The 16,030-nt window shown below is 34.2% G+C and overlaps 1 protein-coding gene across 1 annotated transcript; it reads left to right on the top strand.

Moving 5' to 3' along the window:
- Positions 1-11,929: 11,929 nt before the first annotated feature.
- Positions 11,930-15,337, top strand: LOC140833711 (nicotinamide adenine dinucleotide transporter 1, chloroplastic-like). The gene is made up of 9 exons (XM_073198037.1): positions 11,930-12,463; positions 12,790-12,885; positions 13,179-13,285; positions 13,427-13,475; positions 13,599-13,708; positions 14,305-14,399; positions 14,497-14,585; positions 14,656-14,750; positions 14,850-15,337. The coding sequence occupies exons 1-9, from the start codon at positions 12,394-12,396 to the stop codon at positions 15,099-15,101; spliced, it is 963 nt and encodes a 320-aa protein (XP_073054138.1). The 5' UTR covers positions 11,930-12,393; the 3' UTR covers positions 15,102-15,337.
- The last annotated feature ends 693 nt before the right edge of the window (positions 15,338-16,030 follow it).

Here is a 16,030-nt window from a genome sequence, read left to right as displayed (position 1 = left end):
CCGAGTGTAGAGCAAGGATCGACCCATTCCGAAGCTAATCACCTACGTTTTTCAGCATCCAAACACTGTAAATGGGCTGTTTTAAATGCTTAAATTTTCGGTTTTATGTGTATGAATTTCGGTTTTTGCATGTTCCGTTTTTAAAGATTCGGTCGAGCTCCGTCTCCCGTCTATATTTTTTTCCAAAATTTTGGTACGTTTATGTTTGACACTGTGAGGATTCCCTGAAAATGGGTGGAATTTCCAACATATGGCCCTTAACGGCGGAATAGAACCGTTTTATGGCATCGCCCCCTTAGAGAATTAAAACTTAAGGACTGACGTCAGTAAACCGTTAAAGGTGAAAAATTGCAGTGTTATTACGTTATGGAATTTACGTTACGATTATGAAAAGCATGATATAAGTTTATGATATGTTTCAAAAATGTTATAAAATTGTTATGTAGTGTTCAAAGTGCCCCCATTTACTGAGTATTCCCAAAATACGCACCCCCTTACTCTCCCCTCCCAGATAAGTCCGAAGAACAGGTTGAAAACGAAGAGTCCGAACAGTTTTGGGGCTGGTGAATCACGAGATTAGTAATAAGTTTATTTTGAATTTTATGATTTAAAGAATTGTAAGACGCTTTCGCATTATTTACTATTTCGTTGGATTTCGTTATTGTAAAGACGATGTTTGTTTCGTGGAAATTATGAATTATAAACTGGTTTCGGTTTAGACTGTACTACAAAGGCTTGTTGTATTCAATTGTGTGATTGTTAAACAACGCCGGTGTCAATCCCGAGTTTCGGGGCGTGACATACATAGGGACTATGGAGTAGAGATAGGTTATCGCAAGGTGTGGAAGGGCAAGGAAATAGCGATGCATGATATTCACGGTTCAGAAAAGGGCTGCTACAGTAGATAGAGATGGTATTGCCAAGCCGTTAGAGAAACAAATCCTAGCAGTGTTGCTGAATGTGAGATAGATCCGGTAAATAATAAGTTCAAACGATTATTCATTTGTTTTAATGCATGTGCAGTTGGTTTTGCTACTGGTTGTAGATTGTGGATATTTTTGGATGACACTCACATAAAAAAATAAATCCAAAAGAAGTATGCTACTTGTTCTGACAAAGGATGTCAATGACGATCTTTTCACTTTAGCATATTCTCTAGTAGATGCGGAGAATGATTCTAATTGGGAATGGTTTTGTTATCATTTGAGATGTGTCAAACTTACGCATCATACCATGAGATTCGACATATTCACTTTTTTCTCAGACAAACATCCTGGGATTATCAATGTTATCCAACTTTTATTTCCGGGTAGTCATCATGCGTATTGTTTGAGGCACTTGGTCGATAATTTTGTGAAGACAGTTAGTAATTCATTAATGTTTTTGTGTGTGTATTATATGATTAAATAGTTTTAATGTATGTATAGTTATTAGAAAAAAAAATTATTAATTGTCTTTTGGTCATTACAGGTGTTGTCCTTTACATAACAAAAAAATTGGTCGTCGGTATTCAAAAAAGTTGTCTATGCCCCATCACAACATGAGTTTTCACAGCACATAAATAATATCTTTGAGTCAATGCCACGTGCAATAGCATTTATTCAGAAGTCTGAGCATGAAACCTGGGCTAATGCTTTGTTTCGTGGAAATCATTGTGGTGTTATAAATAAAAACATCGCTGAATGTTGGAATAATTGGGTTAAACTATCTCGTTATCTCCCTATTGTTTCTATGGTTGACCATATACATGTGTAAATAATGAATATGATGCACCGACGACGCGACAACATTAGGCATGGTGAAAAAATTAAGCCCAGCAAAGGAAAAGGCTGTTATGAAAACATACATTGAATCTCGTACCTTGAGAGTGCACCGTTCATGTGGTTGTAAGTTTGAAGTAGTTGATGGTGATAAAACATGTGCTGTTGATTTGAATGAATGGACTTGTTCGTGTTGATTTGAATGAATGGACTTGTTCATGTAGATCCTGGCAGATCCATATGCTCCCTTGCAAACATGATTGTGCTGCCATAGAATCGAAGTCAATGTCGGCATACGCCTTCTGTGACAAATTTTTCAAAACTAATATGTATCGTCAAACATACAAGGGCATTATTAATCCCATACCGACATTTGACATGTATGAGTTTAATGACAATGAAGGATATGCAATCAATGCTCCTGATGTGCGTAGTCAGCCAGGGCGTATAAGGACTCAAAATAATATCATCCCAAATTCAATCACGTCTGTCAAAGTGTAGTCGTTGTCGTGTACGAAGACACAACCGAAGAAGCTGCAAAGAAGCTATAAACTAGCTTATTCTGTCTTTTTGGTTTTTTTGAATGGTGCTCGTAGAAATTTGTTCACTTTTCATTGACCATTTTCAATTTTATTTTCAATTGTTATTTAAATGAAGTTGATACAATTTTGATAATTTCTACAGAAAAAGGACAATAGTGGATTCAATTTTGGACGTGCGCAAAAGAAGACACACCCGTTCCAATGGCAGCATTGGCAGTGTAGCCTTGAGTTGATTATGGTGTTTTTGCATACTGTTGGTGTTGAGTTGTTAGGTGTTATATGATTTTTTGAATTTTAATTCTGTTGTAACATTTCATGTGTTGTCTTTGTAATGTATACAATTTGTTGTTCAGTTTAAGATTGATTTTGTGCCACGGGTGTATGATGCTATATTATTTCAGAATTATTTTTCTGCCACTGGTGTATGTCTTTCTGGACACCTACTGGTACATTTGGTTGAGGGTTTGTTGTCCATTTTCTAGTTTGTATTCATTGTGGCCGAGTAAATCATATGGAAAAAAATGTAGCACAAAATTGGCTGAATCTAGTATCATATATATCGATATGGTACACAATGGGCAAAATTCTGGTACAAATATTTCATGACGTTGGAATTTGGATGCTCCTATAATATGTCATTTGTTATTGTGTTCTAGACACGTACTGGTACATGTGGTTGAGGGTTTATTGTCCATTTTCTGGTTTGTATTCATTGTGGCCGATTGTATCACATGGGGAAAAAAAAGTAGCACAAAATTGTCTGAATCTAGTATCATCTATATATTTTGCAATTCACGTAGACATTAATATAAACATTATTGAAGCACGCAAAGCATAATCACACATTGTTCGTGATGACCTTTTCACTTGGACATTAAAACAAACACAAGAGTTACAATGAGCAAAATTGCAATTAAAAAACATGTGCAACCGAAACAACAACAAATTCCTGCCATATTGATGGCCATGTTGTCGTTCTTATCAGATAGAACGGTATCATCATGTGGTGGCAAAACATGTGTCGCTGAAGAGGCAGATTTTGAGTAGCTGAAAGTTGTTTTCATATGTGTACTGATGTTGGATTTTGATGTATTTTCTTCAAGTACTTGGATGTGGTATTCATCATACCAGTAAAATCGATTAGGGTGTCGTAGCTCTCGAGCACAAATGTAGTAATACTTTCTCGGACAGGTAGCTCGTGGCCCAGCTTCTCGTAAATTCATTTTTACATAGCCATATTGGCATTCTGGTGCATCCTTGAACTCCATTCAGCAACAATGGAGGTCGTGTCTTCTTACAGAAGGATGAGAAGTGAAGTGAAGATAGTTGAGAAGGAAACCGAATCGAAAATTAATGTTGTGGTCTACGTTCAAAACTTTTTAGAGTCAAAATTCGTGAGTCAAAGTTGTGTACAGCTGTTGTCACTAACAAAATAGTAGAATGAAGGTGATGTTTTTGTTTTTTTTCACTAGGGTTAAATGTGTAATTATGTCATTGTGAATGGTGCTCAATTTTTAAAATGTAATACTAGATAATAGTCACTGTGGTGGTTCATAAATGAATTATTTTCCTATAATTTGGATTTTATGTACCTTTGTTTTACGAATATAGATATGGTGCACACTTGGAACATAGAAAGCGTGTAGACATAGTAATCGTGAGTGGTGCTCTATTTTTATAATTTAGTACTAGATAATAGTCATTGTGGTGCTTCATAAAGGTCTTATTGTCTCGTATTTGGATTTTATGTACATTTTTTTTTACAAATTTAGATAGATATGGTGCACACTTAGCACACAGAAAGCGTGTAGACATAGTCATCGTGAGTGGTGCTCCATTTTTAAAATTTAGTACTAGATAATAGTCACTATGATGCTTCATAAAGGTTTTACTGTACCGTATTTTGGATTTTATGTAACCTAACATTCATTCTCAACAAACATATCGAATCATTTTACATAAATGTTGATTAATGTTATCTAACATTCACTGACAATAAACATATTGACTAATATTGATTCCTGTTACCTAACATTGATTTGTTATAAACACATGGAATCATGTTACATATTAGGGATTCATGTTACACAATATTGATTCATGATAAACATATCATTCATTTTACATAAATGTTGATTCATGTTATCTAACATTCATTCACAATAAACATATTCATTCATGTTACATATATATATATATATATGAATCATTAGACCAAGTCGACATGGTGTACGAGGTGCTCAATTTTAGGCAAATGACACCACGAATTGGTTACTAAGGTGCTCCGTAATATACAAAGTGTACTGTATTTGTATTTCTTTGTACCAATATTTTAGAAAGTGAGGACATGGGTGCATAACTAGTACATGCACGCATGGAAGTCGACGTGGTGTACGAGGTGCTCAATTTTAGGCAAATGATACCACTAGGGGTGAGCATTCGGTCGGTTCGGTTACCGACCGAACCGAATTATCAATAACCGAACCGAACCGAATTATTTATCAATAACCGAACCGACCGAATTAATTATAATAACCGATTAAAACCGAACCGAATTTAAATCGGTTAATTCGGTCGGTAACCGAATTAACCGAAATTTTTTTAAAAAAATGGGATTTTTCTTGAACACTATACAATCTACACAAATGCTTAAAAATATAAAATCACACACATCACAAATGTAAATTTTGTTTGAACACAATTAATACATGTTTTTTTATAAAATAACATAACATGGCCACAAAAAATATATATATAAATCTAGTTCCATGAAGGAGATTCAACACAAAATTGGCCAGGAAACAATGCACTGAATGCATCAAAATATCAAGTTTCTTTCAGCTTGCACAGATCTTGAACATCTGAAATTAAACAAACATTTGATTAGTCAACTGACGACTTAGAAAACGATACATGTATTTTTTAATGGTAAGAGTCATTCATACTTCACTTATCCCCTTGTGTTGTTGAAGAAGAGTCCAACACAATTTTAGAAAAATCTGAAAAATAAATGATGACAAATAAGAAATATAAACTAGTTTTTGTTAACGGTAAATAAAAATCTAACAAATACAATATTCCGAAAAAAGTTACCTTGCTCAAGTTTTTCAACATCTTCTAAAGTTTCTTCAACATTGATTGGTATTGGGGATGAACGAAGTCAATCTTGCGTACAAATAAGGCTTTCAACAACCATAGGAGTTAATGAATTCCTAAAACAATCAAGTACTCGACCACCTGTACTAAAAGCAGATTCAGAAGCAACTGTTGAAATAGGAATGGCCAAAACATCTCGAGCAATTTGAGCTAGTATGGGAAATCTATGACAATTTTGCTTCCACCATCCCAAAATGTCAAAAGAATCATAATACTCCTCAACCATTTCATTAAGATATTTGTCGAGCTCCGATACACTTCCATCACCAAAAACTTGTGCCTTTTGTCTCTTGTATTTTGCAAGGATTGATTGTCTTTTCAAATCTGTTTGGGTCAAGCTTCTGGACTCAATATCACTTGATTCTTGAGCAGACAACATTTTTGAGGTGTAGGGATCCATTTTATCCTTGTAATTCTTGTACAAAGCAAATAAAGTCTCCTTGACTATCTTTCCTACTCTTGCCCCATTTTCAGCTCCGTGCAACTCTACCAACATAAATTCTACAAAATCCAACTTATGCCTTGGATCAAGCACCACAGCAGTATAATACAACTTATTCGTCTTATCAGGATCTCCCCAATATTTGTCAAATTTTTTTTTCATTCTTAACCCCATGGAATACACATCAATATCATCACTTTCTTGCCACTCATTCAATATAGTATGAATAGAACTAATCTCATGAGCAAAAGTATTGGAAGTGACATACAATGAACCTGAAACCTTCAATGTTATTTCATAAAAAACTTGCAATAAAGATGAAAAAAGTCTAACATTACTCCAATCAGTACATGTTGGTCTCCCATCACAAGTCTCCATTTCTTTTTGTGGTTTACCATCTGCTCCAAATATCACCTTTCCATCATTCAAAACAATTTCCCATTTTTTGAATTGAAGATCTAATCTAAAAAATGGATCTTGTTCATCAAATCTTTCAAAAGCTCTCTCAAATTTTTGAGCAACGTTCAACATCAAGAAAGTCGAGTTCCATCTTGTTGATACATCTAAACATAAAGAACTCTTGCTTTCAATTTTTTCAAGCTTTGCACATTCCTTAAACTTGCTTAATCTAGCAGGAGATTGCTTAACATATTTCACCGCATCTCTAACCCTTGTCACAGATTCATTTATATCTTTCAAACCATCAACAACAATTAAATTAATTATATGAGCTACACACCTCATGTGAATATGAGCTCCCTTCAAAATAGTAAAATCCCAATTAGCCATCTTTCTTCTAAAATTATTGACAGCAACATCATTTGAACTTGCATTGTCAACAGTAATAGTGAAAACTCGATCAATTCCCCAATCTCTTAAGCAATTTTCAATTGCTAAACTAATGGCCTCACCTTTATGACTTGTAATTGGACAAAAATTGATAATTCTTTTGTGTAATTGCCAATTATTATCAATAAAGTGGGCTGTTAGACACATGTAGTTGATTTTTTGAATCGATGTCCATGTATCCGTTGTCAAACAAACTCTTTGTGATGCTTTATTCAACAAATTTTTCAAGCTTTCTTTTTCAATTGTATATAAAGCAACACAATCACGTGCAACCGTCCATCTTGAAGGAATTATAAACCTTGGACACACCATTGCCATAAATACTTTAAACCCTTTTAGAAAATGAGTACAAGGGTGCACAACTAGTACATGCACGCATGGACGTCGACATGGTCTTTAGATTACTAATTTTTGTAATGGAAAATAATCGCTCTAAAAATTATTATCTTTTCACCATAATATGTTTGTCATCAGTACAAGATAGGCAACAACACAAAAACTCACATTAACACAAAAGGGAACCCAAGTTTTAAACTCTTCTGTACTAAACAAATGTATTTTTCAAATATTCCATTACCATAAAAAATTATAGTGGCGGCAACACGGGATCGATAAGTGTCCATCTTCACATCTTGTTCATATGCCCAAATTTCTTCATTATCACAACAGAGACACTCTATCCACATGCATGCATGAACGCCACAATCCAGATATGTACTTTGTTGAAGGCATCATTGTCTCAAAACCTCATCTCTGCCTACGGTGAATCCGGATATATGTGACACACAACCACTCAAAAAACGTGCCTGCAATAAATAAAATTGATTGACACTAGAGTCGTTACTATTGTTGGAATATAATATTGTCAGACTTACCATTACTTTAGCAGTCCCAACTTCCAAAGGATCGTGAAACGAATTGAAAATTAGGAATTTTCCTTCAGATGATTTGAAAACTAGCAAATACCGATGAAATCTGTCATTATTGGAAAAATGAGATACTTGCATCTTCTAAAAAGATCTTTGTTTAGTTCAAGAAACTTCTCTCGCGTCGCGGATGTTAGCCTACCAATGAAATTTCCATAATATGTCTTGCTTATACGTCTCCTTTTATCGTATCGTACCAAATGTTCAAGCACTTCCTTCTACAAATTCAGAAAAATATATTCATACTCCATAATCTAATAAGTAGAACAAGAATTCAATTTCAATCGCAAATGTACCAACGTATCCATAAATTCAGTAAGTTTCAAATCCATAATCCATACTTTTCTTTTGCATTATTCTGATGTACACGTTTATCATAATGCCACTGACGAGCTCACCAAACAAGAAGTCACAAAACAAAGGTCCAGTTAAAAAAATATGCTCATCCAGCCAAATTGTAACACTACAGGAATAGAATACAAAATTCATTACAAACATTGAGAAAAAGATATTATGAACAAAAATAAAATTTCAAAGATATACGTACTCCAATTCATCAATATTCAAAAATTCTGTCAACAAATTCCTCTGTTCTACAGAAATTTCTTCACTCCTACAAAAATCGCTTCTACCTTTGAATTTCAACATGCAAGTCTTAAGAGGACTACTCCCCTCATCAACATCTTGGACAAAATTTCCCTATGTTGCAATATATTTTTAATATAAGATGCAAAAAAGATTAGCATTGGTATAAATAAGAAAATTGACATATTATTGAGTTAAAAGTAACTATTCAGGGATTAAATTGTGCACCATTGATCGACAAACCTGTTTTTTGGAACGCCTCTTCCGTTTTGGTGTAGAGCTGGGTGGAGTCACAAAACTCGTGGGTTTTTTTTTCCACACAATCACCCCTAGTCCTCACGGTATCTACAATTGAAGATTGGAAAAGGGTGATCTTCGGCACTTTTTAAGTACCAACAACACTACCAACATCATTCTCATCATCGTCATCTGTTCCACTCCCGCTATTTCGACCAAATCATAATTGTTTTCATCAAATGAAGTGGTTGCAAATTCAGGGCCTAATACTTTGTTGTTTTCTATCTCGAAATCAACATTAGCATTATGCACCATTAAATTTGCATTATGTCCAATTGTAATATTATCAGCTGAAGGATTTCCAGAATCATTTCTTTTCACTTCGTTATTCTCTTTATCACCTGAATAATTCCTAGAATCAGCTGCCCTTGATTCATGGTTTTCTTTATGCAGAAAAAACATTCTTCAACATTACGTCAACAACATCATCAAAATTATCAGCTACATTTTTTGCAGACTCAGCAGCCCATTCTTTATCAATCTGCCTAGCCTCCTCCTACTTTTCCTCAATAATCTCATCCAATTCTTTATCACTCTGCTCAACGCCCTCCAAATTTAGATCAATAATCTCATCATTCTTCTTAGAAACCAATGATCTTCTGGCTACATGTAAAATACTTTCTCGCTCTAATTCAACACATTTCTTTTTCAACTTTTTCAGTTCATCTTTTTGTTTTTTTAAAATTTTTACAAATTTTCTCATATGAGATCTACCATTGTCCATCTTAATTGCATGGTTTATGTCCAACAACTCCCTTTCCTCAGAAAATGGTGCAACTGGTAGAACCTGTTCACCAGTACAAAAAAAAAATATTCTGCCAGTTCATCCATCAATTATATTTACAAAGCGAGATTACTTAAAATGAACTCGGATGAAATAAGACCAACTTGGGTTAAATCTATGGAATTCAAGAGTGATTCAACTTCAACAAACTTCAATGGAATCTTACTTTCCACTCATCGAAACAACCGGGGGAAAACATGTAAACCGGTACACACTCCTAATACTGGAAACCTCTCATATAGCCATGCCTAAAACAAATAAGAAAATCTGAAAATTATTGAGAACAAATTCTTTTTAATAAAAATAAAACACAATACTAACCATTAAACCAACAGTGCTTCCATCTAAATAAGTTTTACTTCCGACGTCACGTAAACATCGCACAAAAATCGGAAGGCAACATCTCCTCAAGAATACTCGAAAAAAGTCGAAAGGTCATCGAGATAAGGGAAAATAAAACCAGGGGTTGAATAATTACAAGTTGAGAATATTATGCAGTTGAAAACAAACAAAATAAAAAAAACGACATAATCATCGACTTCACTGTCAACATCACTGGTGGCAAGCGAAATTAGTTTTTTAAAAATATCTGCACGTTTGACATTAGTCACTTTTCTTTCAAACTGACGACACAAAAAATTGGAATCCACTTTCAGGTCCAAATCAACAGGTTGTCCAACATGACGTAGCCCGAGAATAACAGAGAAATCCGCATAACTAAAAGGTATTGAGATATCTTCACCAACAACTAACAAGCACGAATCAAACTGAAATCTATTGATAACATAATCAATTCTCGAACTACTTATCGCAAGGACATGAATATCAATCCATTTCGCAAACGGCGTATCTTTTATCCGACCAATTTGTTGCTCACCTAAGACAGGCTTCGGTTTTCTCATCACGGATTTAAAGAAATGTGAGGAACAACGTGAAAGTAGCTTTGAACATAATTCATTTTCCTCCTTCTGCTCATTACCAGATTCAAAAAGGTTCTTCTCAACAGCAAACTCTACATTAGAAAACGAGAAAAAGATAAGAAATATATCTCTAATGTATGTGTGTATATATATATTTACAAATAATCTAGGCTAAATATAAACACAAATAAAGAGAGTCGATCAAGTATCAATCACATTACTATTAGCATAAAAATAACGTGGTCATTAGAGATAACTGTTTCATAAAGCCAACACTTTTTAACCTGATTTATAAACTTTATCTGTAATCTTCAGAAATAATGCAATATAACTAAAAAAACTAACTTGATAACAATATGAAAAAAGAAACCCTAGATTGGGGATAAATGTTCCTAATCAATGGGAAAAATTTCGAGCATTCACTGTCCAAACAAGAAAAAATTTGAGAAACAAAATAGCAAAATCATAATAAGAGGGTTCAATTTTAAAATTACAGATATATACAAACCTGATTTCCGCGTTATCTGATTTTTCTCTTTCACAATTTTCTTCACTATCTTTTTTTGTGGTGATTTACTCGTCCTTCTTTCCTTTGGTTCTATACTCTTTTTCGGATTCTTGTACTCAAGTTTTTTACCCATTTTGTCTCTCTGTTGTTCGATTTCTCTGCCAAGGATTCCTCCGATTCACAGTGGCATGAAGTATATAGCATTTGGGAGACATTGGGAATTGTGAAGAGTAATGTCGGGAAGATATAAAACAAATACAAGAGGGAACCGTAAAAATAAAAACAAATACAAGAGGGTGTTTAAGGGTTTTCGAAAATTAACAAGGGCGGCAACGTAACTTCATGTGATTTAGGGACTTTAAACATATATTAAAATGGGTCAGAGAGTTAAAAGTGATATTTTCTGACATGGGGACTGGAAACACATTTTAGTTTACTTTTAGGGATTTTTGAGAAGTTTGCCCATAAATGTATGGCGAATGATGTTAAAAATAGTGATTGTTTTTTGCTGGTATGATCTATCTGATCTAACCTAACAATAAAATATCATGTTATGTTTTATATATAATGAATCAACCATGTAATCTATTTTTTCAAACTGTGAAATTTGTGGTTGTTATTTTTTAGTTTGTAACTAAGAAAAATTAAATTAAACACAAAATTCAAATGACACGGTCTCACGGATAAATATGAGAAATAGATATTTTATTTATGTTATCTATAAAAAAAATACAATTTTTTATATCAAAATCATTTTTTAAAAAAAAATATATGAGACAAACTTCACGAATAAAATTTATAAGATTGTTTGAAAATATATGAGGCAAACTTCACGAACAATAATCTATAAGATTGTTTGAAAGACATCTGCTTAAATATATCTTTGAAGAAAAAGTGTGCCGTGTAGAATTATGATTACATCACTACAATATTAATTAACAAGCTTAAATATAGGTTGTTCTATATTTGAAATAATGATCAAACTACCTTTTTGATGGAGAGAGATTATGTTATAAATTTTTATATGTGAGATTGATCATTTTTATCGATATTCATAATAAAAAATAATACTCTCAACATAAAAAAATATATATATATATATATATTTTTTTTTTTTTTTTTTATGTAAAACAGACAAAAGGATGGATGGATATTTAATAAGAGTTTGAAGTTTGAAGTGACAGTCTAGCGAATGACCGAATCCATCGTCAATAATTTTTATCCTCTCGTTCGTATTTTGTCTTCACCAGGTTCCGTTTCATCTTCTTCCTGATTCTGATTCTGACGCTTGATCCAATCCCCAAAGGAGGGAGGGGGATCAATAACCCTAACGTTTAGCGTTCAACAACATCTTGCTTGGTCCTTCTGTTGATTTTTTCCGTCAATAAGCCCTAGATTTTTGTTGAGTTATTGGGGGTGGTGTTGAATTTTTTTTGAAGAAGAATTGTTTTCACCGTCGAGAAAGGGGTCGGTCGATTTGATCTATTTGAGTTGTACGGATTGGCCATGCTACGGTTGTCCTCGCCGATCGTTCTCTTGAGAGAGGACTCTGACATCGCCGCCCATCAAGGAGTTGATTTTGCTTTTACTGTTTTAAAATTTTCTTATTACTGTAAATTTCCCCATGGCCATACAAGCTCACGGCCCTAGTCCGAAGGGCCTTCTTTGCAATGCTGGTGCCGGTGCGGCAGCTGGTAAAGTTTCTTCAAGTACCTTCTTTTTAAATTTATCGCTCTTCAACTTCCAATAGTGTGCATGTGCTTGGTAAAAGAATTTTTTTTTAAAAAAAATAGCTTTTTTTAATACGAAGTTCATAAGTTTCAACTTGCTGCCACATATTTTCCTGATATTAATTTTATCGAATTCCGTGTATTTCTTTTTGCCTATCTTCGATTTCCCAGTATTGAAAACTTGTAGGTGTGCCATGTTTTTACGTTACGTACCGAACTCTTTATAATAAAAGTGACACAATGAAGTAATTGGCGATAATCTGACGAGATTGAGTTCCATAATGGTGCAGGAGTGATTGCAGCTACTTTTGTGTGTCCTTTAGATGTTATCAAGACTAGGTTCCAGGTCCATGGACTGCCGCAGCTTTCTAATGCTAATGTCAAAGGTTAGAAAAATAATTGTTATTTTTTTTCTTTTCTTTTGTAAATATTGACTTTTGGATCCAACATGAAATTTTGATTTGAATATGCTTATAATATTGTTATTTTAAGCTTGAGAATGTTAAGTACTTGATAATATTAAGTGTGAGTGCTCTTCCATCTAGTTTTTAGTTTTGGTCGCCAGGAATGTTTGTCTTCTTATTTATTTCATGCTATCTTTTGAGACTGGTTGAGTCTGTCTTTAAGAATAGTTTCACAGGAGATTTAATGATGGTGATTGTTGTTTATTGTCGGCCAGGTAGTCTTATAGTTGGAAGTTTGGAACAAATATTTCAAAAGGAGGGCTTTCGTGGTATGTACCGCGGACTCTCTCCCACGGTGCTTGCATTGCTGCCAAATTGGGCAGTAAGTTATTAATTTTTGTTCTGTTTTTTACTATGGTTGCTGTTAGCATGATTCTTTGTAAAATTAGGCAGTAAATCTCTCTCCTTTCCAAGAAGGTGATCAATAATAATTATAAATGGCATTTCCGTTGATTTCTCCCAGGTGTACTTCACAATTTATGAGCAACTAAAAAGTTTTCTTGGTGCTGATGGTGAGTTCATCATTGATTTTTATTTTATATCATGTTACTTCTATAATGGATATCAATTTTTTTCCTCCTTGTGTGGTGTTGTTATGTACGGTGTACCTTAACTATATGTTTCTGGAATTATAGATGTAAATCATCATCTCTCAGTTGGTGCTAATATGTTGGCTGCTTCTGGTGCTGGAGCTGCGACTACAATTGCAACAAATCCTCTCTGGGTTGTTAAGACAAGATTTCAAGTATGCTATTTGTGACATCCCATCCTTTTGAATGTGGAATATTTACTTGTAATATGGTTAGCATGTGGGACTAAGCTGACCCAATTGTGCCTTCTGGCCTGAACCAAGGAAATTTTAGAGACTTATTTTATGTTTTGTTTTATTGAATGACCATCGAGCTCCTGATTTATATAGAAACATGTTGTGTACGTGTATGAAGTATGTTGGAATTAGAATTGGTGAATGAAATATGAAATGTTCGGTTCGGCATTGTGGCCATGGTGTGGCCTCCTTTAAGGAACTTCTTAGAATTTGAATTGGTTAGTTCAATTTATTTCTTTTAAATTTATGGACATGAGAATTTATTGAATTTAAAAAATCCATTCCAACGAATTTTGTAATTCATTTGTGTGGTAATTTACATTTGAATTCCTTACTGATTTTTTTACTAAAACTTATCTAATGATGAATTAAAATCTAAGACCGTTATCGGTTCAAACTTCAAACATTATGAACACTATCCTCCTAAGTCAAAATACAACTCTTTGGTGTCAGTAGTGTCAATGTCTATATCACAACTAGATTGGGTTTAATCATTACTAATTTCGCTACTGCAGACACAAGAAATGAGAGGAGGTGTGGTGCTATATAGGAGCACGCTGTCTGCCTTGAGAAGAATTGCACATGAAGAGGGCATTCGAGGATTATACAGGTTAGTTAATCATTTCACAGAATCTCATGGATGATTCTGTTTTACTAATTTACCAAATATAATTCACTTCATAATGTTGTGAATGTTTTGTGTGCAGTGGCCTTGTGCCGGCTTTGGCTGGTATTAGTCATGTTGCAATTCAATTTCCAACATATGAGAAGATAAAATGTTACTTGGCTGATCGTGGTACTTAAGAGTCCCAAATTCTCTCTTCATGTTCATATTTCTATTCGTTAATTTATTCTGGTGATGGTAGATAACACGACGATGGATAAACTTGGCGCAAGCAACGTCGCAGTGGCTTCATCAGTTTCTAAAATATTCGCTTCCACCTTGACGTATCCACATGAGGTGTGGATCAAATATTTGCTTTCAACTTTATGAGAATTAATCGGCACATCTTTGAATCTTGAAGAAATTCCTGAAATGAACCATCTCTACTGAATGCAGGTCGTGCGATCGAGGCTTCAGGAGCAAGGGCACCACTCTGAAAAGCGGTATTCTGGTGTTGTTGACTGCATTAAGAAAGTCTTCCAGCAAGATGGAATACCTGGTTTTTATCGAGGTTGTGCTACCAACCTCCTCAGAACCACACCAGCAGCTGTAATCACTTTCACCAGTTTTGAAATGATTCACCGCTTCCTTGTTGATGTATTCCCTCCAGACCATCAATCATTGCGAAATCACAAGTCTCCAAGTTGAATTCAAGCATTAACGATGACCGTCGTTTTAGCTCGTAAGTTGTAAGCTTTTCTTGATTGATTCTTTATTCCAACAGTTCCGAGAGCAAATATTTGGACTTCAATGATATGAGAGTTAAGATTTCTTTTAATTTATTGACAGACTTGGTAACTGATTCCATGCTATGCCATTTGCAGTCATTTTTTGTTGGTCTATTTTGCATAATAATATATGAAAGTTTAGAATAGTGGTGTTCATGACATACTCTAAAATAACATTTCTTGCGTCGCTCTTTCGGCTAAATTAGTTCTGGAATCCCATGAATTAACAATTATATGTCCCTTCATCAATAAATATTTATCAAATGTAAAGTCAATCTAGTTGTATTGCACATCACATATAATCATGGATCAAAGAAAAAGTTGTGAAGAGCGTGAAGAATAGTTTTGATTATGATTATTTGTCAAATGGTCCCTCTTCACTGAAAAAAGATAGACAGGGCGTTAGGTTGAGAAGAACCTGGAAATTTATCCCACAATTAAACCTAGGATTCCAGGTCTTTGCACAACAGTAGTAAAGTTTCAGTGTTTTGTGACATACTATTGGAGTATAATAATAGGGGATCCAACGAATTAATTCGGACCCTCTAAATGAAAGAAAGACTAGGTGGGATGGGATGCATAAGAAGACATAATGATAGTTTAGCAGCAAATTAAGTTATAATTAAATGATTCGTTTGTGTCCACCATAGTTTGATGTGCTGTAAAAGTTAAAGGCCCCCTAAAGATCATTCATTATATATATATATATATATATATATATATATATAAGAGAAGGCGAATGCTGCTTTCACGATGTGCGAGTAGGCCAGGGAGAACTTTTGTATAAAATTACAAGAATATCTCATTCAGCATACAAAATCTTGTTATAATAGGATAGTAGTATCCCAT

This window comes from Primulina eburnea, chromosome 6 (assembly GCF_022965805.1).
Source record: "Primulina eburnea isolate SZY01 chromosome 6, ASM2296580v1, whole genome shotgun sequence".
Taxonomy (NCBI): Eukaryota; Viridiplantae; Streptophyta; class Magnoliopsida; order Lamiales; family Gesneriaceae; genus Primulina; species Primulina eburnea.
The sequence above is the reverse complement of the archived record's forward strand: the minus strand, read 5'-3'. Positions and strand labels throughout refer to the sequence as shown.

Coding starts and splice junctions, on each gene's coding strand:
- LOC140833711 (XM_073198037.1), top strand. CDS start 12,394: ATGGCCATACAAGCTCACGGCCCTAGTCCGAAGGGCCTTCTTTGCAAT. Junction 12,886..13,178: donor TTCTAATGCTAATGTCAAAG/GTTAGAAAAATA, acceptor ATTGTCGGCCAG/GTAGTCTTATAGTTGGAAGT. Junction 14,400..14,496: donor GGCATTCGAGGATTATACAG/GTTAGTTAATCA, acceptor TTTTGTGTGCAG/TGGCCTTGTGCCGGCTTTGG.